The sequence below is a fragment of the Balaenoptera physalus genome (assembly GCF_965194825.1).
Source record: "Balaenoptera physalus genome assembly, chromosome: 10".
Lineage (NCBI taxonomy): Eukaryota > Metazoa > Chordata > Mammalia > Artiodactyla > Balaenopteridae > Balaenoptera > Balaenoptera physalus.
The window spans coordinates 106737808-106764900 of record NC_138889.1 but is presented as its reverse complement, the minus strand read 5'-3'; the positions used below and the strand labels follow the sequence as shown (position 1 = coordinate 106764900).

The following is a 27093-nucleotide window of genomic DNA, read 5'->3' as shown; positions in this document are numbered from 1 at the left end:
TAGTAACTGCTATACAGCACCGGGGTGAGGATTAAAGGAGAGCGTGTACGAAAAGTGCTCCCACGACGCTCCACACACAGTAGTGGCTCCGCGGTCCACTGCACCGGACCCGCCCACGCCAGGCGCGCAGTGGCCGCGAAAAGACCAATGGGCGGACAAGCCCGGGAACCACGGAAAGGCGCTGAACTTCTGTGCCCCAACGGGTGGGGCGCGTGGGGCCGCGGGCCGCTCTGCGTCTCGGCCTCGCGCGACCCCTGGACGCGGTCGCAGCGGCGCACACGCGCAGACCGCAGCCAGGCCTCGGAGCGCCCGCCCACCAGGCGACCCTGGAGCGCAGCTGCGCTTGCGCCAAGGGCCTGTCCGGAGCGCGGCTCGAACTGAGGCGCGGGCAGGTGGCCGGGCGAGTCGTTGAGTCAGCTAGCCAGGCTTCGTGAGAGGTCGGCGCCTGCCTTTTTCAGAGAGAAGTTCTTAGTGGGTACCCCGGCCGGGGCCACTTTGATGAGGTGCGAAGAACCCTTATGAGAAAGAGCCTGGCCGAGCCTGGGCGGTCCTTGGGTCTGAGGTAACGGCCGGCAGCGGCCTGGTGCTCTGGTAGGGTTGGCGCCTTACTCTGAGGGAGATTTCAGGCCCCAGCCCCACTCCACAGCCGCCCCCTGAGGCAGCCTTCGCAGCTCCGGGCCCTTTTGGAAGCCCAGTGCACACGACGCCTGGGCTGTGCCCAGCACAGGGCCTCGTGGTCGGGGCGGCCGGCCTGGCGCACAGGTCGCAGGCTGTGGAGGTGCGAGGGGGGAGCCGGGCGGGCAGGGAGGGGAGCCGGGCGGGCGCCGCGAGCTGCGTCGACATCCCCTTCCACGGGCGAGTGAGCAGCGCCGAGGCGAAGATCCCTGTCTGGGGGCTGTTCTTGCCGCCACACCGCACCCAGCACGGAAAGGTGCCTCTGGCAGAGATCCAGTCTTCTTAGGCCCCCAGCTCCGCTCACCGCACCCTCTTGAAAAAAGAAAAAAAAAAAAGCAACTTAAAAAAAACCACCCACAAAAGTGATCATTCTGTCCCTACCGTCCTGTAACCCAGGCTTAGCAGTTGCCCTGAAAACAAGTCTTCCATCGCAACACATCTTGTCACATCATGTCTTAATGGTTTGAATGAGTTTCTGGCTTTCAGATGCCTGACTGAATCTGAGTCAGGGCACTCAGATCTCTCTGTTCAGCTACTCAGATCCTTGAATGTTGGCATCTGGGAAAGGTATACTCGGCCGTACATCCTGGACTTTTCTGAACTTTAGTTCCTTCATCTGCAGATAGTAAATCTACCACAATAGCCAGCAGTCTACCTAGAATCTCTCTTTGGATATCTCGTGGGCACCTTAAAATTGAGCATGTCCAAAAATGGACTCAACATCTTCCCCTCCAAAACTTACTTTCTAAGGCTCCTTTTTTTGGGAAGTGGCACTTGTACTTTTTCAATGATTTGTTCAAGCAACTCACAATTATCCTTATCTGTCCTTCTCCCTTACCCCATAAAGTCACCAAATCATGACTAGACGTCTTCCAAACCAGTCCACTTGTCTTCATCTCCACTCATCACTGTAGACCACGCTGTTATCAGCTTCTGCCTGGAACCACAGGAGTCTCCTGGCTGATCCTCTTTCATTTGTTCTGGTTCTGGGTTATTTCCCACATTACAGTCAGAGAGTTTGTTTTGGTTTTTTGTTTTGTTCGTTTTTTAAAACTCAAAGACATGTGGTCGTGTCATCTCTCTATTATGCCCTTCAGTGCAGTCCTGTTTCTCTTAGGATAGACTTCGCAGTCCGTAACCTGGCCTATAAGGAAGGCCCTCATCCCTTCTCTATCTGTATTTTCTCCCTGGATGATCTCATCCATTCCAATAGCTTCAAATAACTATCTAAACACTGATGACTCATTTATATTTCTATCCTGATTTCCATTCCTTGCATAGTAGGAGACCACCCCCTGGAAACATCCATTAGGATGTCTAACAGGCCTCTCACGCTTAACCAAAACAGAACAGAAAGAGAATGGCAAATCTTTTTTCTCCAGAATCCTTCTCCATCTCAGTAAAGGGTGTGTACCATTCCCTTCTAATAGCAGAGGCCAAAATCAAGAGCCATCCTTGATCCCCACATCTAGTCCATCAGTCTAAAATATACCCCAAATCTAACTAGTCACTAACTACTAAGACCTTAAAGTCCAAATCAGAAGCATCTTTCTGCTGGACTACTACAAATCGTCCTAACTAGTCTCCCTGCTTCTACTCTTGTACTCTTAATTACAGTTCATCTTCTTCTTGTCAGTCAGAGTGCTATTTCTAAAGCATAAATCAAAAAATTTTCACTTCTTTTTATAAAACCCTTAGCATAAAATCTGAACTCTTTACAATGACCTACAGGCCTTATATGATCTGGCTCCTGCCTATCTCTGTGACTTCATTTCTTTCTACTCTGTCTTCCTTCTCTGTGATCCAGTCACACTGACCTTTCTGTCCATTCAACCGGGGGACCCCAACCCCCAGGCCACGGACCGCTAGTGTGGTCCGTGGCCTGTTAGGAACCGGGCCGCACAGTAGGAGGTGAGCAGCAGGCCTGTGAGCGAAGCTTCATCTGTATTTACAGCCGCTCCCGATCGCTCACATTACTGCCTGAGCTCCGCCTCCTATCAGCATGATGGTGAGTTATATAATTATTTCATTATATATTACAATGTAATGATAATAGAAATAAAGTGCACAATAAATTTGATGTGCTTGAATCACCCTGAAACCATTCTCCCCCACCCCCAAAGAAAAATTGTCTTCCACGAAACCGGTCCCTGGTGCCAAAAAGGTTTGAGACTGCTGCGTTAAACTACCCATCATCACAGGATGTCTGTGCCTGCTGTTTTTTCTTGCTTGGAATGCTTTTCCCCTCGACTTTGTTGTTTCACTTTCCATTAAGACCTTAACTCAGCTGTGGTCTCTTCTGAAAGGCCTTCGCTGGCCACGCTAGCTAAAGCAGCCTCCCAGTCACTTTCTACTACAAAACCCTGTTTTATTTTCTTCATAATACTTACAGTACTTCAAATTACATTTATTTATTTATATGTTTATTACTGCTCCCCAAACCTCCTGAAATCTAAGCTCTTAAAGACAAGGAAACATGTCTTTCTTGTTACCCACTCTTATCAGTACTCAGAACAATGCCTGATACATAGTAGGCTCTCAAATGTGTGCTGACTCACCGCTTATCTTTGTAGTCTTAGTTCGTAGCACTGTCCTTCTTGCTGACTGTGTTCTGAAGTACTATACTTCTCTCTCTTGAAATTACCACGCTCTCTTTCAACTGAGGACTCTTGTATCTGCTATCTCCTGTACCCACATCAGACCCCACTCCCACTCTCCATTTGTGTCTCCCCAACTCATACTCATCCTTCAGATATGAGTCACTTACTTAGAGTTCCCTGACCTCCATTCTAGGTTAGGATTCTCTGTCATGTTCCTATATCATCCTATCCTTTTTTGTAGCAGTCATCACACTTAAAATTATTTGTAAGCTCTTTATAGGCAGTGACCAAGTTCTTATTCTTCTGCACTTTATCTCCAGCACTTAAGTTTCTGGAACATAGGAGGCATGCAGATATTTGTGAACTGAATGAATGAATATTGAGTGAACATAAGATTGAGAGGATCAAATCAGGTAGAAATTAGGAGAGCAGTTAGCCTGGAGTGTAAGTTAGCTGAATCTGCCCTGCCTACTTCAGTAGATGTTTTTGAATCTTGTGAGGTAAGGATAGGAAAGCATTGTATAAACTGAGAGTGCTTTTATAAATATAAGATTTTTTTTCATCAGATCCCTATGGTCTGATGGTCTTTCAAAGTACAAAGCTTTATGTTTCTTAACAATAATGCCTGATTCTGTTATTTTAGAGCTATGCTTAGGTGGTAAAATATAAAGAATTGAGGCTAATATTGAGTCTAGGCTAATTCATAAGGTAACTATATTCTTGACATCCTTAATTCAGCTGGACTATCTTGCTTTAGCAATACGTCTGAGTTTTAGTCTTGCCCTTGATGTGTGACCTTGGTCAAATTAGATGATATCCTCAAGTCACGTTTAATCTTTGTAAACCTAGTGAATACAATTCTTATCTCCCCAATATCTCACCAGAGTTAGATTAAAGTCAGTAAAATGTTGCAGGTTTCCTGTGTGAAATTTGCTCTCTTTATATAAAAAGTAATATAGTTTTTTATTAACTCAATTTCTTCAGAATCTGCCATTGTTTCATGCCGAGAACAAAGCTATATTTTAGAAGCTTTCTTTTCACACTTTCCTATATCTGTCTTCTGTCACTAAGACCCTTGAGATATGTACATCAAGGACTCAGAGTTTATAGCTCAAAATTGTAAAAGATGTTCCTTTCTCTCTAGCTAAGGATATTCTCTCCACCATTTGCCCTTCTGAAACTACTGATGCTTTTTCATCATTTTTAATCTTCTTCCTTACATTTACTGCTTCAGGGCAATTCACCCAGTGGTGTAACCAAAAAATAAAATGTCCCCCATTGCCTGCAATTTTACATCCAAATGCTTTTAGGGTTCCTGGGATTAGTAGGATTTTTAGAGTGCTGCAGTGAATTCAGTGTGATGTGAATGCTAATAGGTTGATCATCATGTAACAAGCCACAACCAATGGGCAGGTGGTGAGATGAGATACCATTCTGTTGCTTTTCTAGAATAAGGAGTACAGTCCTGGACCTATTGACCAAAGATAGTTTAGCTGTTAACTTTTAGGATGGTTAAAATGGAAGTGGAAGAGCCATTTATGTGTAAAGCCATTTAGGTGTCATCTCCTTTCTGGCCTATTGAGTTGTTCACTAAGGCCTTTTGATTTCATTTCAGGGCATCTTCCTACCCCTCTGTTCGAAGATTTAGTTATTCCTCCCCTCCCAAACAAAACAAAACAAAATCTGACACAGTTCCGATTGCAAATACATTTCTGAATAAATGCCAGTGGTGTTTTAAAGATTGTATCTTACCAGAAAGAGTAGGTAGAAATCTAATGAGAAAGAGAATGATATCAATAAGCATGGGAGTATCTTGGGTAGTCTTAGATCAGCCTCTTCTTGTCCTGTATCTTAACACTTGGATTTGTTTTGCTTTTAAAAACGCTATTCTTGAGACTTCCCTGGTGGTGCAGTGGTTAAGAATCTGCCTGCCAATGCAGGGGACACGGGTTCGAGCCCTGGTCTGAGAAGATCCCACACACTGTGGAACAACTAAGCCCGTGCGCCACAACTACCGAGCCTATGCTCTAGAGCCCGCGAGCCACAACTACTGAGCCCACGCACCACAACTACTGAAGCCTGCACGCGTAGAGCCCATGCTCTGCAACAAGAGAAGCCACTTCAATGAGAAGCCCACGCACTGCAACAAAGAGTAGCCCCTGCTCGCCGCAACTAGAGAAAGCCTGCGCGCAGCAACGAAGACCCAACGCAGCCAAAAATAAATTAAAAATTTAAAAAAAAAGTGATAGAAAATAGTAGTTGCTTATCAATGTGAGAAAATATTGGCACATTAAAAAAAATGCTATTCTTGTGGGATGAGGGTGGGAGGGAGACGCAAGAAGGAGGGGATATGGGGATATACGTATGCATATAGCTGATTCACTTTGTTATACAGCAGAAGATAACACTGTAAAGCAATTATACTCCAATAAAGATGTTTTTTAAAAAAAGCTATTTTTAAAAAATTTTATTTATTTTTGGTTGCATTGGGTCTTCGTTGCTGTGCGTGGGCTTTCTCCAGTTGTGGCGAGCGGGGGCTACTTTTTGTTGTGCATGGGTTTCTCATTGCGGTGGCTTCTCTTGTTGCGGAGCATGGGCTCTAGGCGCGCGGGCTTCAGTAGTCGTGGCACATGGGCTCAGTAGTTGTGGCTTGTGGGCTCTAGAGCGCAGGCTCAGTAGTTGTGGCGCACGGGCTTAGTTGCTCCGCAGCATGTGGAATCTTCCAGGAGCAGGGCTCGAACCTGCGTCCCCTGCATTGGCAGGCGGATTCTTAACTACTGCGCCACCAGGGAAGTCCAAAAAGGCTATTCTTTATTGAGTAACCTATGCATAGAGCACTACAGTAAGCAATTATACATGCATTATTTCATTAATCATCCTAATCACCCTGCAAGTGAGGAAACTGAGAATAGTTACTTTTGAAAATAGAGTTTGAAGACAAACATGTGACTGTAACCCCTGCACCCCAAGATATAACCCTAAGAAGCTTCAATCAGGAAATCTTCCATTTTGGCTTGATGCCTTTGTACCTAAATTGAGTTTGCCTTGAGTCATCCAGAGTTATGAGAGTGACCAGGGATACAGTTTAATAAAATGACCAGTTGATGTGTTATAATGGAAAATGTATGGGCCAAAGGAGTCAACAGTCTCAGGGGTGCTAATCCTGGTTCCATGCTGAGTTACGTGACCTATAGGAGTCATTTCCTTCTTTGATGAATTCACTTCCTTTTCGTCCCCTCTAAAGTGAAAGGCACTTCCAGCCATAGGCAAGCATGAATCTCGTTAGGAATATAGATTTTCAGAGAGTCTGGATCTACTTCAGCAAAGGCAGACAGACCTCTGAAACTAGCCAGGGACTTTTGAAGGTAGAAGGAGAAGCTGAGCATCTGTCCTCAAACTCAGTTCTAAAACTTGGGTGTTGGATTCATAGCATCAGTGGGATTTCCCTATTTTGTTCCCCACACTCATTAGTGGTCAGAGAGCCTGACATGTTAGATCTGCTCAGTAAATGTATTTTTATTAAATGCTTATGAAAGCTCTTTTATTCTTTAACACTGTGGAGGGTTTTCCCATCAAATATCACCAGATATATTTAGTGACAGTACTTCTGTATGATCTTCTCCTTCAGCTTCAATAGTCAATATCATTATCCTCATATCACATTCAGCTTTGCTTCAGGTGCTATGCATTGACCCAGATGTTTCTTTATGTGAGACAAATTACTAAAACCTTAAAAAATCTTTCTAACATCAGTGCCTATGTGTCATTTAACTCTATTACTGGGGATTTTCAAGGAAAGATTCTTAATTGAGATTTGTCAGATTTTGTACTGCTATTAAAGCTAATCAGTTTTCTTCTCTTGAATTTGCTTTTCTAGTAAAGCATTAAGAAACACTTCAAATCTATCAAAACGGCTAATGTTAATATAATAATCCAGAGTTTACGAGGTGCTTTTTACAACTTTTATCTCATTTAATCCTCACAACAATTCCAGGGGTAGGTGTAATCCCCATTTATAGATGTAGAAACTGAGAAATGGAAAGGCTAAGTGACTTGATCAGGGTCTAATGACTGATAAGATGCAGAGCTAAGACTCAAGCCTTGGTCCTCCAATTCCAAATCCTGTGTCTTTCCCACTATACCATATTGCTAATAACTTCTCTTCTTTTGTTTTAAAGGCATCATGTTTTATGATCACCTAAAATTGGTTGAGAGTCTAACCCTTCATCTGCAAGATCTCATCAACTTAATGATAGTGCCTGGGACATTGTCACCATGACTGCAGTACTCATGTTGGAAAATAACCTTGTGAAATCTTTGAACCACTACTACTATGTGGTTGTTTGGGATTGTGCTGTCTAATCTTTATTTTCAAATAGGGCAATTAGTGTGTGGTGTTTGTTTCTGAAGCAGGCAGCCAGCAATTAACAGGAACAGGCCCCAGCTAGAAGAGGGTTGTTTTTACTTCTTTCAACCATCCAGCTGTGGCACAGCACATGAAGTTTCCTCTCTGGACCGTCATTTCCAGCAAATGTTCTTCATTTCCTTTGCTCTGATGCCCCCAGTCCTCAGTCTGTGGGGAAAGGTGACTGCATTTTTGAAGAACCCTCTGAATAATTAAGGGCTCAATTTTTGTGACAGCACCCTAAGTTTTACCAAGTGGACTCTCCGCTTACTTAGTAAAGTCATCTAGGACCAAAAACACCATCAAATCTGGCGTAGGTTCCTGCCATGCCTAGGGCATGGGGGATCTGCATGTTTTTCTCAGGATGTGAACGGTATTTCCTCTCTGGTAACTTTGCAGTTGGCACCAACTATTTCTTTTCACTTTTGACTGCAGTTCTAGTCTAAATAGTCTCGGGTTCTGGCTCCAGCCTCCTGTGATTCTAATCCCAAGCAGCCAAGATCAGACACTGGGATATCTCTTTACTGGCAGCCCCAGACTTAAGCTTTGGAAATTGTGGGAAATTTCATTCTTTGGCGCATAGATCTTCTGATTCTACCATACTAGAGTTCTCCCTGCTGAGTAGACATGGAATCAGGGTAATATGAAGGAAAGAATAATGAAAATAATCCTTTATGTGTGTATAATATTTTAGTACTTACAAAATGATTTTATATTCATTATCTCATTTTTTTCTTCCTAATAATCCCAGGAAAAGTGATTAAGACCATCAAGTCTGGATTTACACTGCCTCAGTTTGAATCCCAATTCCAACATTCATAGCCATGGGAAACTAACTTCATCTCTCAGTGCCTCAATTTCCTAATCTATCAAATTTAGACTACTTATTTCATAGGCTTTTTGTGAGGATTAAGTGAGATATATTTATAAGGCACTTAGAATAGGGTATTACAAAAAGTTGTTGTTGTTAGTTGTTGTGTAAATAAGTTGTTATTATTGTATAAATATCAACAAGAAAACCAAGGCCCAGAGAAACTAGGTAGGGACAATGGAGCTGAGATTAAAGCACAAATTATTCTTACTTTGTGCCTGTTCTATCTACCCCATCTCAGCTGCCTCTGAAATCAATACCTTGCATTGTATATAGGTAGATTTGATCCTAGGAACTCTGGACATTTTACTCTCATTGTTTATTATTTAAACTTCCATATGAAGAGACAGAAAGTACAGGGTTTATTATCTCTACAAATAAAAAGAGGCGTAGAAAAGTCCTAGTGACTTAGAAAATCACAGTGTGCTTGATTCTTACTTCTGAGTGCATATCAAATGCTCTCTTGGAGTAGAAGAGACATGCCATACTTCTTTTTCCATTTCTTCCTCTCCTGAGTTTCCAGCAGAGAGGACCTTAAGTGAGCAGAGATTCTGGAATAGGAAAAGTAAAACTAGTAAGTGCTAGGAGAAGAGTGGACACTCTTATGGCACAGGGCACTCTCATAAGTGGTGAGGAAGAAGAGTAGTTGAGAGGTAGGGAAGATAAGGCATTCCTTGGCAACACTGGAAAACATTAGTATACATCCTTATTTACTGCATTGGCTGTAGCAGGGAGGTGTGCTAATTCCTAAACTTCATCTTAAATTAATAGCAGAGGTGTTCCCAATTGTGCCTCTTATTGGTGCATCCTTTGTTTCATTATTTGATTTGAGCCCTCTTCACCTTGACATAGGTTCCAGGGAAAGTGGGGGCAAGGGACAAGAACAGATTCAAGAGATATTTGGGAGATAGATTTAATCCTAACAAAAACCCTGTTAGTCATCAGATGTTAGTATCATTAGTCTCATGGAAGAGAAGTAATTTGCACAAGGTCATAAGGTAAACAGCAAAACTTCAACTCAGGTCTTTTGACTTCAAGTATAGAGATTGTCCCAGAATATCATGTATCCTCCCCATGCAGGTGGGGAAATGGTCCAGGTAATATCAGAACTGAGCCTGGAACATAGGCAGTGACACTGAGAACTGGACATTATACTGATGAAGAGATGCTACAGATTAGGCAGGCTTTCTTTCCTGTACATAAGGAACCATATTTAGCTTTTTAATAATTCTCTAATATTTCTATTTTATTTAGGTTATCGTTTGGAAGCAATGAGTTTAAAACCTTTCACCTACCCATTTCCGGAGACGAGGTTTCTTCATGCAGGACCCAATGTGTATAAATTCAAAATTAGATATGGGAACAACATGAGGTAATTTTAAAACCAGGAGGGTAGTCTTTGCAAACACAGGTTAGTACCTTCCCACAGGTCATTCCTTCTCTGCCTTCACCCAGTCCAGGAGACTGGCTGAAGCAGCACCTTGTAGGACTCTTTCCCAGGTATTTTGTGTTCTATATATTTATTATTCATATAAGTTTTTAAATTAGCAATGGCATACCTTTGGGGTGGTGGTTCTCAAATTTTTTTATCTCAGGACTCCTTTGCACTCTTAAGATTGAGGATCCCAAAGAGTTTTTGATTAAGAGGGTTATACCTGTCAATATTCATCATATAAAATTGAAACAGAAAAACTAAAATAATTACTTATTAATTTTAAAATAATATAACATTTTATTAAAGTAACTATATTTTTGAAAAATTAATGAGAGGATTGACATTGTTTATATTCCCAGGACTTACACCAGGAATGCAAGGATAGTTCAACATACAAAAATCAATCAACATAATACACCACATTATTAGAAAAAAGAGAAAAAAAACCACATGATCATCTCAATTGACGCAGAAAAGGCATTTGACCAAATCCAGCACCCTTTCATGATAAAAATACTCAAACTAGGAATAGAAGGGAACTTCCCCAACATAAAGGCCATATATGAAAAACCCACAGCTAACATCATACTCAGTGGTGAAAAACTTAAACTTTTTCCTTAAGATCAGGAACAAGATAAGGATGCTCACTTTCGTCACTTCTATTCAACATACTACTGGAGTTCTAGCCAGAGCAATTAGTCAAGAAAAAGAAATAAAATGCATACAAATTGGAAAGGAAGAAGTGAAACTTCTCTGTTTGCAGATGACATGGTCTTTTTTTTGTTTTTCTTTTTTGGCTGTGCTATGTGGCTTTGAGGGATCTTAGTTCCGTGACTAGAGATTGAACCCACGCCCTCAGCAGTGAAAGCACAGAGTCCTAACCACTGGACCGCCAGGGAATTCCCGACATGATCTTATATGTGGAAAAACCTAAAGAATCCACACAAACTAACAAAAAACTGTTAGACCTTATCAATGAATTCAGCAAAGTTACAGGATACTAAATCAACGTCAGTTGATTTATATATACTAGCAACAAACACTCTGCAAAGAAAATTAAGAAAACAATTTTGTTTACAATAATATCAAAAAGAAAAAGTACTTAGCAATAAATTTAACCAATGAGGTGTAAGACATGCACACTGAAAACTACAAAAAAAATATATTTCTGAGTGAAATTAAAGGAGACCTAAATAGAAATGTATCTGTGGGAATTCCCTGAGTGGATAGGACTCAGCAGTTTCCTGCCGGGGCTGGGTCTAATCCCTGGTCAGGGAACTAAGATCCCACAAGCTGCACAGCGAGGCCACTTGATTTTGTAACCTGAAGTGTTTCGTTGGTCATTTGAAAAATATTGGTTCACTGGCTTATGCAGATTGTTCAAATGTCAACACATTTCATTATATAATATCAAAAAATCACATTTGCTAATATCACTACTAAACTTGTCAGAAAAATGTCTAAGTATTTGGAAGCTGTCAACCCCACAGTGGTGGATAGAAGTTTTCCAAAATTCAAAATTTTGCTTGAAATCCCAAAATTTATCCTTAACAACAAATACTGTCAATTGTTTTCCTTAGATTGATAAGCTCACTGTTCATTTTTGAAAAAATGTCTGTCACATTCCCAAGTCTGATTAACAATCATAGTTTATCTGTCAGCTGATCATTCAAGTAAAATATCATGAAAAAGCAAGTGGTTCAGTTTGCAACTTAAACAGTTGTACAGGTGCTTTTTCTCAAGACAACCATCATCTTCTGGTATGCAGCAGAAATGCTTTATGCATACTTCCTATTTTATCACATAATATTAAAAAGACATGTATTCAAGGGTTGAGATTTATAGAATTATTAATTTTTCACTGCTTCCTCTAGGATATTAAATGAAACTGGATTTTTTTTCCTGTGTGGTGGTAAAGATGACTACAACTGCTAGTACAGTTTAGTGCAACTGGCTAGATTTGTGCTAAGGCACCAGCAATTTTGCCCACCATTGATTTTGCACTACAGATTACAAATGTTAACATAGTGAGAAAGGCAAATAACATCTTAATATTATTATGAAACTAGTTTTGCCCTTGGAGACTCCTTGAAAGGGTCTTGAGGACCCCTAGAGGTCCACAGACTGCACTTGTACAACTGGTCTAACAAATTATTAACTTTCACAGTGGAAATTTCAGGTCTTGGCGGGTTAATGGAGAAGATATTTTGGTACAGCCTTGTACCAATTCTCAGACCACACCACCTAGGTGATCACTTCTTCCCTTGAGCACTGGGTCAGCACACACAATTGTTATTTAGCTATGTTTCCTTAGCTCAATGGAAGTTTCGTTTTTTGCTCTACTAGAGTCTGTTGTCTCCAGAGCTTTCCTTCTTGGCTTACTTATCTCTTGTCTGTTTACCTTCTAGAGGAGAAGAGGTAGAAAACAAGGAAGTCATCGTCCAGGAGCTAGAGGTAGGGAAAGAAGCAGACAACATCTGGGAATGTTATTCTTTGAGCTGAGGATGCGTCCATATTCAGATTTTAGTTATTTCCAGCAAACTGAGTCACAACCTCCACTTGATTACTTGGCTTCTCCCTGCCACATTTCCTCTGCAAAGAAACTTTGCTGTTTTTCCAGGGAAATTAAAGCCTATACTCTTTCTCAGTTCTCCTAGTTGAAGTGTCAGCACCTTTGAGGCTAAGAGTTATTTTGTTTCCACTAGAGTTCCCAGCCATGGGCAGCTCTCTTTTGTGGCAGCTGGCAGTAGAGAAAGTTTCCGGAGGACTGCAGCCTTCCAGGGCTCTGGGAAACCTCACCATCCCAACCACTGTCTTGTACTTGACGTTCAGGAAACTCAACTGTAAATACACAGACAAGGCTGCTGTGTGTTCATTTTAATTGGAAACATTTGCAATTGCTTTATTCCCACTTCATTTTCATTCCTTTGCTACCCAGCTCCTCTAGCTTTAGATCCTCCCACAGGAAGAAGACAGAGAAGGTGGGCAAATTCGCAGATTGGTGAAAGCATTGGAAAAGAAATTAGAGTTCTGGGGGATGGCCCTGGATTCCAGTCCTGGCTGAACCACTAATTAGCTGTGTGAGCCTTGGCAAATCATTTATCTCTCTGGGTCTTAATTGCCTCATTCATAAAATGAGAGTTTTAAACTAGCGTATTCTCTTCTAACTTCACAACTGAGTGATCTATGACTATTGTGATTTATGAAGACATATGTTGCCACATTACAAAGAATTTGAATATAATTACATACACAAACATAAAACTCTGTGAAACCAAAGTCTTAAAGGTACCTGTGGCTCTTCAGCTGTGTGTTGTAAGATACATTAAGATCTTTGAGGACTTCAGAGGCATCATTATAAATAACAATTATTTTAATATAGGACCATGACAGTTTTCTGCTTATTTTATTTATGAGTAGCGCAGAATTTATTTCACTTTGCTTCACTTAATATGGGCAGAGAAAAGCTCAAGGCAGCATAGTAGAGTGGAGAGAGCTTAGACTTGAGAGCCAGTGAAACCTGTATTTGAACTCTAGTTTTGCCTTTACAGTGTGACTTTGGGAAATTTGTCTGCCTTCTCTGAGTCTGTTTCCTTACCTGTCAGTGAGATTGATAAATAATATCAGTTTTCAAGGTTGTGGTGAGGATTAGAAATAGATGTATGCAATGCCTGCCACACAGTAGTTCAACTAAGAGTAGCTAGAGAGCACTTATATCCATTTATAATCATATTTAAAGTTTTTGAAATGCTTTTTATATGTTCTTTTTCTTACGCTCATTAGTTTTGAGGCAGATGTTATCATCCTTTTCCACTCATTTTGAAAACATTTATTTATTTATTTATTTATTTTTAAATTTATTTTTGGCTGCGTTGGGTCTTCTTTGCTGCGCGTGGACTTTTCTCTAGTTGCTGTTGTCTTCGTTGTGGTGCACGGGCTTCTCATTGCGGAGGCTTCTCTTGTAGTGGAGCATGTGCTCTAGAGCGCAGGCTCAGTAGTTGTGGTGCACAGGATTAGTTGCTCCACGGCATGTGGGATCTTCCCGGACCAGGGCTCGAACCCATGTCCCCTGCATTGGCAGGTGGATTCTTAACCACTGCGCCACCAGGGAAGCCCGAAAACATTTACTGATAGGCAGTTTAGTCTAATGGTTAGGAGTGTAAGCTCTGGAGCCCCACTGCCTGGGTTAATATCTTAACTCCATCATTACTACCTGTGTAGCCTTCCATGAGTCATTTTACCTCTTTGTCTTAGTTTCCTCATGGGTAAAATGGGGATAATAGAAGTGTTTATGTTATAGAGTTTTATGAGTGTTAAATTCATTAATATGTATAAAAACAAAAATATTTGCCATAGTGATTACTCAATAAATACTAGCTATTAAAATTATAAGCTAGATACTATTCTAATAGAGATCATACAAGATGAACATGACACAGTTTCCGTTTTCTCTGAGCCCAAATATGAGGAAAATGAGGCTTAGAGAGATGAAATGACAAAACTGAGACTGAAATTCAGATTTTTTTCCCATAGAAATTTAGTAGTCTTTTCATGATACCAATTGTTTAATTAGTATATACTAATAAGCATAGGTTAATTAGAGACTAATCAATTCAAATTTAAAGAGAGTAGAAGAAAAGATTTGACTTAAGCAAAAGCAAAATAAGTATATGTAAATAAATACCAGTATTATTCACTAATCCAGTATATATTTGCTGAGAACCTGTTATGCTTCATCCACTAATGGTAGACACCATAGGAGGGATGCTAAGATAAATCAGGTGTATATTCTACTTCAAGACGATTTCTCAGTAAGGAAAATAAAAGTATGTACAAAATAAAAATATGTACAATAAAAATATTCCCTACATAAAAATATGTAGGGATGGGCTTCCCTGGTGGCGCAGTGGTTGAGAATCTGCCTGCCAGTGCAGGAGACACGGGTTCGAGCCCTGGTCTGGGAAGATCCCACATGCCACGGAGCGACTAGGCCCGTGAGCCACAATTGCAGAGCCTGCGCGTCTGGGGCCTGTGCTCCACAACAAGAGAGGCCGCGACAGTGAGAGGCCCGCGCACCGCGATGAAAAGTGGCCCTCACTTGCTGCAACTAAAGAAAGCCCGCGGACAGAAACGAAGACCCAACACAGCCATAAATAAATAAATAAATAAATAAAATTAAAAAAAAAAAATGTAGGGAATTCCCTGGCAGTCCAGTGGTTAGGACTCAGCCCTTTCACTGCCGGGGCCAGGGTTCACTCCCTAATCAGGGAACTAAGGTCCTGCAAGCCACGGGGCATGACAGGAAAAAAAAAAAAAGTACATGGAATATAGTAAAGGCCCAAGGCTAACTACTGTGAAATTTGAGACTAATAGTTAATAAAACTCGGGAAATCAGGGAAAACTTTCTGGAGGAGGTGGCTTTTGAGCTGTATCATAAAAGGATAGGTCGAATTTGGTCATATACTGATGGGTTGAAAGGGTATTTCAGGCAAGAGCATAGAAATAGAGAAGCAGAAGGCATATTCAGGGAACAGCAAGTAGTTCAACTTTAAAAGCATATAGAGTATGTGAAGAGCAGTGATAAGGATAAATTGATAGATTGGCTGAGATTAGACAGTATTAACGTCATTTCAAATTTTTTTTTTCAGGATTCTATTCGTGTGGTCTTGGGAAACCTGGATAATCTGCAGCCGTTTGCTACAGAACACTTCATTGTATTTCCCTGTATCCTTTCTTTACTGGGTGGACATGAACTACAATTCACACTGTAGATTCAAATGGAAGCAGCAAACACATAGGCAGTTTGGAGGGTAGGTCAGGGAAACCAGAGGGAGTCTTTTCCCTAAAATAGTACTCAGGGATTCGTACTGGCTTCTTTCCTCACTCCTTAGCACATTTCCCAGATAAAAGCAAATGGGAGAGAGTGTCCCACCTGAAATTCAAACACGGAGAGATTGTCTTGGTCCCTTATCCATTTGTTTTCACTCTGTACGTGGAGATGAAATGGTTTCATGAAAACCTGTCAACTGGTAAGTAGAATGATAGAAGTGCAGGTGGTGGAGAAGAAAAAAGGGAAGGTTGAACATCCATGGGTTAGCAGTGCAAGCTGAATATGGTGAAGCAGTCGGCCAGATTGGGCGCCGACACTGGCAGTGCGGAAGTCAGGAGCATGTGCTCCAAACTAGACTGCCCGCTTCAAGTCTTGGTGGCTTTGCCACTTAATAGCTCTGTGACCTTAGATAAACTACTCAGTCTTTCTATGCCACCTTTGTGAAATGATGAAAAATAATAATAGTACCTATCTCATTAAGTTGTTAAAAAGATTAAATGTATAAATACTGGAAGATGGAAAGTACAGTGTGACTTAGAATAATCATTCAATGAAAGATACTTATTATATAAATAATTCCTCCATTTTAGAGTATTTAATGACTTTCACCTTAGTAGTATCTTAAAGATATCTCCCAATTTTTAATCTCTGGGGGCCACCGCTATTTTTACAAATAGAGGGATAAGGAGACACCTGCCAGTTTGATTTGAAAAAAGGTACAAAGGCCTTACCTCAAAATATCTTCTCAATTCATTTGTCACTCCGCTGAAAGTTCCACTTTTTTCTTTCGTAATAGGGATCACCCCCTTTTAAGTGACATATAGTTAGAATATAGTACGAATCGAACTATTTTTAGCTTGTAGATGACAGTAGTTCTAAAATAAGGGAGGAAGAAAGTTTGAGGACACAGTATTTGTAGGAAAAGTGGTACCGGGCGGTAGGGAAAAGGGCACACACCAAAGTTTTGTCTAGGACCAGGTCTAAGACGTCAATGATAGCCAGAAAGTCTCGATCCATTATGACATTCAAATTTTCTGTTGCAGGAAAACCAGTAAACAGCAGTCCTCTTGGGTTGGTAAGTTTACCTTTTCTGTGAGAAATGAAAATTGCCTTTATTGCCTTCTGTTGTCCCAAAAGTCCTGCTCTTGTCTTTTATGCCCCTTGGTTGTTGCCCAAGTCCAGTCAGAATTGTATACGTGAGACATTCTTTTGCCCCTTGGCTAGATTTCTGAGACTATGTCTATCCTTACTTGCAAAGCTGGTGTTAAAAGTTGCCTTTGGCAATTTAAAGATGGGGAGTTCTCGTCACTGTGCCCTCATGTGAGCAACTCTGGAAAAGGAAGAGTCACAGGAAGTGTGGTTCCTTTCTAAAGGTCCTGGCAGAGAGGAAAGCAGCAGGAGCCATGACGAGGAAACGAAAACACGCAGAAGCGCCCGGCTCCCCAACCAGGCCAGGGCTGGACAGGTCAGTGGTTTTGGCAGAGGGGCTAAATCCTGCATCCTAGTTAGGCTTTGCCAGCTGTTGCTGCTGGTTGATCTTGTCCTTGGGCGTGTCACTCTCTGTCTCAGGGCTTCATTCATACCTGCCTATTCTAGTGGGTGGACTAAGAGAAGGAAGCAAGTTGATGTTTGCAGTGTAATTGGAACACGGTCCCTTCCTCAGCAAAGTAGAATTCTTCTGTTCATCAAGATGAAGACTGAGGGAATTCCCTAGCAGTCCAGTGATTAAGACTGCGCTTCCACTGCAGGGGGCACGGGTTCGATCCCTGGTTGGGGAACTAAGATCCCACAAGCCGCATGGCATGGCCAGAAAAAAAAGATGAAGACTGAGAGGAAATGTAAACATATCTGTACAATTGAATCCAACAAATATTCAGTGAGTACTTACTATGGTCGTACTATAGGAAAACACAGAAGGCACAAGATATGAAGTCCCAAAATATTATCCAAGAACATAGAGAAACCCTCAAAAGAGTGAGAATGAATAAAATATAATCTTATTTTACCCAGTTAGCAGTAAACTTTTGGAACTCTACCTTAAGAGGTAGTAGAGACTGAAACATAGATGTCTGCAGCAGGATATGCATCAATTACTGGGTGAGGTGCTGCGAATTAGGGGGAGTGTTAAGCACAACCCGTAACATGTTGAAGTTGCTGTCGTAGAGGCTACTTATTTTCTTCTTTTGATTCTCTGTCAGGGACAGAATGAGTCAGTAAGACAATTCAGTTGTTCATGTTAGCACCCAGAGAGGGATGATGGAATAATCCAAGGTGTGATTTGCTCCCAGCCCAAAGTGCTTTCAGCCCAGGTTCACAGAAAGCAGCTGTTCTTTTCCTGGTACTGTGTGGGCCCCAAGACATACAGGAGCAGTGAGGGTAGACCATGAAGGAGCTGACCCCTACACCCTCCAAATGCACACATCGGTGAAGAGTTAGGAAATTCCTTTCCCAGCCAGGTGGGATGTGAGGGTACTTGGAGGTATGAAGCTTTGGTCAGTTCCATTTGACTGAATTATCCATGGAGATGAGGCCTCACATCTTCCCTTTCTCTGTGTTTTGATGCACAACCAAGTATTTCAAAATCTGATACCTGCTGTCAATCACATTTTCCCTTTCTCAACCCCTAGATCCCAAAATGTCTCAAACTGTGATTCTACTGTGAATTAAAGTAGCACCCAAAGAGAGTTTGGCCACACAATTTATTCTGCAGGCCAGGAGTGGCATAAAAATAGCCAACCTGCTGAAATATTCATTTGGGCCACATTTGCTTGAATGTGGTGATGTTGCTGCTGCCAGTAACACTTCCTGGGCTTTTTTCTCCCACCTCAGGCCCAAGAAGGGGACTTCCAGCCAAGAGCTCAGCAAAAAGAAGGCCCCTATGGAAACCAGGAGGGTAAGCACCAAAATGGAGACTTCGAGACTCTTGGCTATTTCTGCTCAATTACAAGTCAGGATTCCTGTTACCAGCACATCTTGATCCTTAGTACAGACTGAATTCACTGGACTCATTCTCACGTTTCACCATCTGCAGAACAACTTTCAACCATTCCACCCTCGCCACAACCTGTCCTAAATGTAGCTGCATAATACACACATTGATGAATCCTTTTGTTAAAAGGTCTTCTCTTAGCTTAAAAAGCTGCTTTCTTATACTCTGCAGTTGAAAAAGAAAATAGATCTGTTGAATTGAGGTGGGATCCAGCTTAGAATTTTTTTTAGAAAACTTTTTGCCTTCATCTGCACTGGACTCTGAGTCTGGGAACATCTAGTTTTTTGGTTTTGTTTTTTTTTTTTGAAATTTTGAATTTTATTTTATTTATTTTTTATACAACAGGTTCTTATTAGTTATCTATTTTATACATATTAGTGTATATATGCCAATCCCAATCTCCCAGTTCATCCCACCAACCCCCCACCACCACTTTCCCCCCTTGGTGTCCATACGTTTGTTCTCTACATCTGTGTCTCTATTTCTGCCCAGCAAACCAGTTAATCTGTATGGGAACATCTAGTTTTTACAGACAAAATAGGTATATATCAGCACAGGATACTGGTAAGAGAAAACTTCATTTAGAGCAGTGATGGTCCGGCCCTAATAATATATGATTTCATTTTGTGAGGTCTGCTCTCCATTTAGATATTCATACAACTGCTACTCCTCCATTTCAGGACTCCTTTTCCATATTAGTCTCTAAAATAGTGCCCTTTTTCTTGAAATAGCTGTTATTTGTGACTTTTCTTACTTCTCTGCCATCGCTCCAAAGCAGCTCTGACCTTAGGTATCCAAACATTCCCAACTCACCTCCCTCACCTTCCCAGGATCTATAACATGATCAGTTATTGAACAAACATTTACATATGCATTCATTCCACAAACATTTACTGAGTGACTCCTATGTGCCAAGTACTAGAGCTATCACACACACTCTCCCCGAAAAATGCCAAAAGTGTAAAGCTGGGCAGACATTACTGATAAATGTGCTACGTGCAGGAATAAAGAAAGCACAGGGTACAAAGGGACCACAAAGGAGAAGCTCATTCAGACCAAGTGGCTGTGAAAGAGAGTTCCCAGAGTAGCTCAGAGTAGCTCAAAGAACTAAGGCTAAGAGGAAAGAGTACAGTGCTTTTGGTGGCTGGAAGCCAGTGCACCTGGCGCTTAGAGGACAGTGCTGAGAAATGTCACTGGAGAGGTCAGCACGGGCTGGATCCTAAAAGGCTTTAAAGCCACCTTCAAGATCATAGGAATTCCCTAAAACATTTTAAAGTAGAAAAGTGAAGTGATTTTCATTTCTAAACAATTCTGTCTCCTGTTAGCAAGGCATTGTGTTAGGTGCTGGGGTGCACCCAAACATATAAAACCTAGTTTTTTTCCAGGAGCTTATTAGCATTTAGTTGGGAGTAGAGTGAACCCTTAAAGATGAAGACCTCTGCCTCTGTGGGCGGGGGCACAGTACAGAGCCCTGTTGTGCCCATGGCCAGCTGGCCCATGGAGTGATTTAAAGCAGATGGTTTCCCTCTTCTATACTCTCATCCTTTAGAGAGGGAAGAAGAAGAAATTAGAAAGTACAAGAAGAGTACATGAAGCTCTGGAGAACAAAGACACTTTATACAACCAAGATAATTACTATTAAAGGAACATTTCCCTCACTCTCTACCCTTTGTATCTTCCTATTCTTAGTTTGACACGTCATCTCCCTTAAGAACCCACAGTTTCTTACTCAACATAATTACCTTTTCAACCTGATACTGGGTTTAGAAAAAACTCTGAGCAAAAAAAAAAAAAAAAAGGAACATGTTTATTGATTTTGACTCAAAGCCCAAGCGGTCTCCATTGTAGACCCTGTTCCCAGAGAGCAGACTTCTCCTAAATTAAAGTGATCACAGGGACTCTTAGTGTAAGTCACTTGAGCCGGAAGAATTGAATTTACTCCTATGGTCCAATGCCTAATATCTTCTCTTCCCTTTGGGGGAAGTTAAGGTGTAGAAACACAGTGTGGATTGTGCACATCTGTACACATAGGGAGCCTGTGCAGGGAAAGCTTAGAAGAATACAACATATACCTGAATAAGGTCTCTGTTTCATAAGAGGTGTTTTGAGGAGAATGGGACGGAAGGACAGACTCATTCCCTTTGTTACTTTAGCTCCCAGATCTAGAGATCCAGACTTTAAAAAGATAAAAAATGGGAGAGAGCAGATGAATGGACCAGAAGTGAAACAGACTGCCGTGCACGTAGCTTTTTTTTCAAGCCTTTGCTTGAACTGCACTTCTAAGCAGATCTGACCCTGAACATACAGGGGACAACCTTGCATCAGGTTTTCAGGGTATTATGTGTTGTTGGATGTCCTAGATGGTACCCTCAGTCTTAGTCAGGCTATAATGGTTTTCCTCTCTTAACAACGTTTGCCTGAGGAAACCTCTATCAAGATTTCAGGAGAGCACAAAGGCTGCCTTATGAGGGAAATTTCCCCTGGTTCAGAGGTAGGCTATACCTCTGCCCCAGGGCCTTTGCCCTTCTGGTCCCCACTACCAACCTTAGTAGATGCTTCCATTAGGGCCAATGAAGCAGTATTTAAACCCCAAACCATAGTTTCCATACCTTACCATAGTAAGTTTGTGAGAATCATTCCCTCAAGCTAGAAATCAGATCTGGGCCCTCTAAATTTCATCTCCACCCTGTCTGGAAGAGAGAGTCTCCTTCTCCCCAGAGTTCCCTTTCACTTTTATAGGAGTATGATTTAGGTGGCTGCCCATGTGGTCTGGGATTTGAGGGGTTTGTGGAAAAGCTTAACAGAAACATCAGCTTATGCTTAGGATGGGGGATCTGTCCTAATTTTCCTGGGATTGCTGTGCCTCTGCCTCCTAGATACACCCTTGCTATAGAATTCTTCACCAGCGGGACTTCCCTGGCGGTCTAGTGGTTGAGAACCTGTGCTTCCACTTCAGCGGGCATGGGTTCAATCCCTTGTTGGGGAACTAAGATCCCGCATACCGCGCGGCGTGGCAAAAGAAAAAAGAGAGAGAGAGAATTCTTCACCAGCAAAATGGCTCAAGGAACTCCCCAGCACTGCTGGGCAGTCAAGCCCTCAGGTTGTGCCTGGGTGAGGGAAGTGGCCAGTTGGCAGATTCTCAAAGGAACTATATCAACCATGTTTCTGGCTACCAGGGTGTCTCCTAGAATATTATAGGCTTGGAACCAGGTTGTAGGATGTCCCCTTCAAAGTACAAAGGAAGGTCTATAGAGCAGTAGACAGAAATAATAAGATTGCTTATGCCATAGTCATGTTTCTGCTGCCCTGGCTCTAGCCATGTTGATCATATTTACATATTAACGGCAATGTGCCCTTGTATGTCATGTCCCTTTCTGGAATGCCCTACTCTCTCTGACCCCTTGATGCCATCCACCAAGGCCCCATTTAAATAACACTTTCCCTGTGAAGTCTTCCTTGATTAACCACTACCCACTCTATTCATGTCCTCCTCAGTAACCAGGGCACTCTATATAGACTGATGGAGTAGTCTTATCACACTGACTTATAATACTTAGTTTATACATCAGTTTTACCACATAGATTATACTTTTCTCCAAGGTAAAGTAAAGGTCCTCCTGATATCTGAAACCTCAGTATTCTGTCCTTGGCAATAGTTGGCACTCAGAAACATGGAATGATAAGGTATACCCAGCTTGGTTTGTTCTTGGCTGTTAAATATTATGATTTTAGAGAGACAGTGTTTGGGAAGCTGATATGGAAAAAGGACAGTCCTATAGAAGGAAAAATAGAACCTGCCTGAACAGTCAGAAGACAGTCCCCAGCACTGATGTGACATCACCTTACCAGCAAATAGCATTCAGACCACCAAGCTGTAAAGGAGTAAAATTTAAGACTTTTCTTGGTCTTTTTATCAGAACAGAGAAAGAAAAACCCAGCAGGAATGGCAGGAGACCTCAGCATTTGATATCACTGATGTTCAGGACCAGGGTAGGTTCTGGGAAATTCATATGTATTCTCCTCTAATAATCATCCTGTCCTCTTTTTTTTTTTTTAACAAATTTATTTATTTATTTATTTATTTTTAACAAATGTATTTATTTATTTATTTAAATTTATTTATATTTATTTTTGGCTGTGTTGGGTCTTCGTTTCTGTGCGAGGGCTTTCTCCAGTTGCGGCGAGCGGGGGCCACTCTTCATCGCGGTGCGCGGGCCTCTCACCGTCACGGCCTCTCCCGTTGCGGAGCACAGGCTCCAGATGCGCAGGCTCAGTAGTTGTGGCTCACGGGCTTAGTTGCTCCGCGGCATGTGGGATCTTCCCAGACCAGGGCTCGAGCCCGTGTCCTCTGCATTGGCAGGCAGATTCTTAACCACTGTGCCACCAGGGAAGCCCCCCTGTCCTCTTTAGTCATCTGATGAGCAGAGCGGCACAGAGCTCTGAGTCTGGACACGCTCAGTGGGTGATGTACCTCGCTCCCGTGGAGGTGCTTGTTGGCCATCCTCCAGTCTGGGGGCAGGCTCTTGAGTAATAGAAGCCCCCGCAGTTCCCAGAAGGAGTGAAGGAGGCAATGCATGTCCTTCTTGTGCTTCTGATAGCGAAACTGATGCTCCCACAGTTTCAGAACATTTCCATATTGTGTGGTAAGTTTTACAGAAGAGTTGGGAGGGATATGTTTCACTTTTCTATCCTGGAGAACAATCTCTGGGAAGCTGTCTCTCCTCCTCTCCCCTTTGGGGCACTAGTATTAATATTGAAGGTGCAGGTGGATGCTTGGCAAGGGCTGGGAATGCATGTTGAGGTATCGCTCTTTCAACTTGCTGATCTTTCACTCAGCATGAGGATTCGGTATGGATGCAGTTATCACAGATGCAGTCCTGTGAGCAAGTGAGTTCTTCAGTAAGTTGTCATTCCATGTGTAGACACACCAGCCATGGTAGGTGTCTAGGATTTGAGCCGTGTAAAAATCTCAGGGGCAGGGCTTCCCTGGTGGCGCAGTGGTTAAGAATCCTCCTGCCAATGCAGGGGACACGGGTTCAAGCCCTGGTCCAGGAAGATCCCACATGCCGCGGAGCAACTAAGCCCGTGTGCCACAACTACTGAGCCTGTGCTCTAGAGCCCGTGAGCCACAACTACTGAAGCCCACGCGCCTAGAGCCCATGCTCTGCAACAAGAGAAGCCTGCACACCGCAACGAAGAGTAGCCCCTGCTCCCCGCAACTGGAGAAAAGCCCACGCAGCAACGAAGACCCAACGCAGCCAAAAATAAATAAATAAAATAAATAAATTTATTTAAAAAAAACAAATCTCAGGGGCCTGACTTTGAAAATACTCCAAGGTCAGAATAGCACCTTACTGAGCTGAGATGAAATTGGGATGTCAGAACAAGCAATTCACCTGGCTTCGAATAATCCTGGTTTGAGGCTGCCCTGGGCTCATGCTCGGTGTCCTGCCTTCTCCTGCTCACATAAAAGTAGCCTGAGGACTGACACCTTTTCCCTGCCTGAGTGTTTTCCTTGCAGATTCTAAGTGGGGGGACAGCCGAGCAGAGAAGATTACCCCACCATTGCAGCAAAACGGTCCACCTCCACCTGAAGGACGCACGGAACTGGGAACCAGTGGCTTCTTTGGGTTTCTAAGGTAGGATAGACTTCTCTCCTGCCATCAAACTGAGACCCAGGGCAGTCCAGCTCCAGAGCCTGCCCCACTGAGTCTCTCAGGGAAATTAGAATACAGAAGAAAGCAGATTACCTGCATAATCTCTATTTTGTGCGGGATAAATGATGGAAATGAAGTGAGCATGAGGGCCCTAACTGTGAATTTAACAAAGACTGTGTCTGGTTCATTTTTACACAATCTACCCCACCCCGATGTGCCCAGCATTGGACCTGATTCCACAAATGCTGCTTGGACAGAATCTATTCTGATCGTGCTTGGGTTATTCAGATGATTTCGTTACCAAAATGTTTCCATTCTCCCCTCTGAATCTAGGCTGTCTTCAGAGTCCTTTTTGCAGAGTACAGTTAGCAAATCCCTTTATCTAGAGCTCAGCCATACCATTGCAATTGTTCTTCTTTATTTCCACCTCCTGAGTATACTCTAACTTGGGTACCTTTTCAAATGCTGTTTCAGACTTGAATTTCCATTCAGTGGTCTCAGAGCAAAACTGCCCTAGCTAATAATGGAGCCCTAATGGGACCTGGGAGAAGGGAAGTGGACCTCTAGAGTCTCAACCTGCTCTGCTCTTCTTCCTGCAGCTCCCTCTTCCCGTTTCGGTATTTCTTCAGAAAGAGCAGCCAGTGAACCTCCTAAATGCAGCGGTGGGAAGAGCATTATCTCCTGCAGCGACTCCTCCCACTCCATTCTCTGCTTATGACATTCCAGTCATGGGGAATGAGAGCCCCAAACTCCCTGAGTCCTCTTGTGGGTTTGTCCTTTACAATGGAATGTCCATTTGCCTCTTTACAATGGAATGTCCTTCCCCAATTTAAAACACTGAGAATGTAACTTTCTAAAATGCCAGTTAGGTCTTTCATCTGCAGCACTTAGATTTCTAATGAAAATAAATTATTTATGAAGAGTTATTGACTGAATTTTAGTGGAGTAGAGAGAGAGAGAGCGCGAGAGAGCAAACTCTTTCCTCAAGATATAGGGAAACAATGCCTGAAACCTCCCCTGGGTCTCCCTGGTTGTTGTTGACAGAACAGTTTGGGTAGGTGGGGTCTGTACCTGACCTCAAACCTTAAACTCCCCTGGCCGGGTTAGAGTATGGGGTTTTGCAAGACTCAATGTCCTGAGCCCTGCTGACCCTCAAGAAATCATGTCTCCTCAGTTCACCCAGTTTGGCCCCAAAGTGCAGTCTCTTAGTAGGTAAATGCTTCTCACCTAGCTACCCCTTTGGCTTTTGACAGTAATGCAGATTAGTTTATTGGATCAACTGGAAGTCAGTGTAGGTTAGGGCCAAAGGAATCATTTTGTAACCGTAGAGCTGTCCAGTATTAGAATGGGCCACCTCGTAAGGTAACACGCCTTTGTCAACCCTAGTCTCTAAACAGAGCTGATTATCTGTCAGACGCTACTCTCGGTGGATGGGAACGCTGGGGCTGGACTGCTAAAGTCCCTCAGAGAGCCCTTGTTCTGACGCCTTTCCCTTGGCTGGGGAGGAGAGAAGAGGTGGGCTGCTGAAGGGCCTGGGACCTGAGGGGAGAAGGGCCAAAGGGGAGGTCGTCATGTGTGAGGACTGGAGGACTAGGCACAGGTTGTGTGTACAGCCATTGCCCTGCTGTCCCCAACGCAGCCCGCTTTACAAAGCTCTTCAAAGGCACAGCTCCAGAATCTGGAGATCTGCGCGCCATTCTGACTTACAAGCTTATAATGAAGGCTTGGCAAAGTCACTTTCCTTTCTGGTTCTTGTTTTTCTCATCTGGAAAATGAAAGGGTAGGATCTGATGAGCTCTCAGTGCCTTCCAGCTCTGGCAGTCTGTGGCTGGCTCTGCCTCTCGGAGCAGGTCACTGAGCCAGTAGCCCTGGGGTGTGTGGGGACAGAACCAACACAGGCTTCCTTCTGGTCGCTACCCTGCCCCGGCCCCTGTGGCTCCTGCTGACTAGAGGTCTTTTTCTAACTTGCCACATTCTTGCCCCAAGTGTAATTTAGCACCAGGCATGAATAGCAGGAGATCTGGGTTCCAAAACAGCCCTGACATGAACTAGCTGTGTGACCTTTAGTAACTTTCCTTCTCTTGAGCCTTAGTTGCCTCACCTGTAAAACCAGAGCCAGGGCTGGACTAAATGATCGATTTGCAGGGGTTGATAGCTTCAGGCACTTCCAGGAGTCAGGTCCCTGTTAGTCCAGAAACTAGGGGAAGCCCCACTCTGTAGCTGACCCCCGGAATGAGAAGTCATCCACTTGACAGTGAAAATGAAGCTCTGAAACAGACTTAGAACCAGCCCCCTGACTCTCCCTGGCTCTGCCACCAAGCGTCTCTCAGGAGACCCCCCACTGATAGCATTTCCGTTGTCCATAAGAATCTCCTCTCCACCCTTTCCTTTGCAGTGGGTAAAAGAGACAGGCAGGGCTGAGTTTAATAGTTTTAAGGATGGGCTGGCAAGGCCCTAAACAGAAGTGTCCTGCCCAAGGTCACATAGCAAAGAAGAGAACCCAGGTGGCCACAACTCAGCCCAGTGAGAGCCCTCTCTCCCCAGCTGCACACACGCTGCCTACTCCACCAGCTCCTGGGCTTTTCTCTACACCTCACTTCCCAGCCCTGGGCCACCAGCAGCTTTTGGACA

At 42.9% G+C, this 27093-nt stretch overlaps 1 protein-coding gene across 8 annotated transcripts; it reads left to right on the top strand.

Moving 5' to 3' along the window:
- Positions 1-228: 228 nt before the first annotated feature.
- MAJIN (membrane anchored junction protein) lies at positions 229-26991 on the top strand. 8 transcript variants are annotated; one of them, XM_082476970.1, is made up of 12 exons: positions 229-562; positions 5189-7860; positions 9806-9923; positions 12395-12440; positions 15635-15710; positions 15890-16015; positions 16860-16891; positions 17190-17281; positions 18646-18709; positions 22723-22795; positions 24327-24444; positions 25062-26827. In XM_082476970.1, the coding sequence occupies exons 3-12, from the start codon at positions 9823-9825 to the stop codon at positions 25105-25107; spliced, it is 774 nt and encodes a 257-aa protein (XP_082333096.1). In that variant the 5' UTR covers positions 229-562; positions 5189-7860; positions 9806-9822; the 3' UTR covers positions 25108-26827. The 8 variants fall into 8 exon arrangements, with proteins under 8 accessions (XP_082333096.1, XP_082333100.1, XP_082333099.1 ...); XM_082476974.1 differs by lacking the exon at positions 5189-7860 and having other exon boundaries at positions 229-471; positions 25062-26826; XM_082476973.1 differs by lacking the exon at positions 5189-7860 and having other exon boundaries at positions 229-437; positions 25062-26824.
- Positions 26992-27093: the final 102 nt, after the last annotated feature.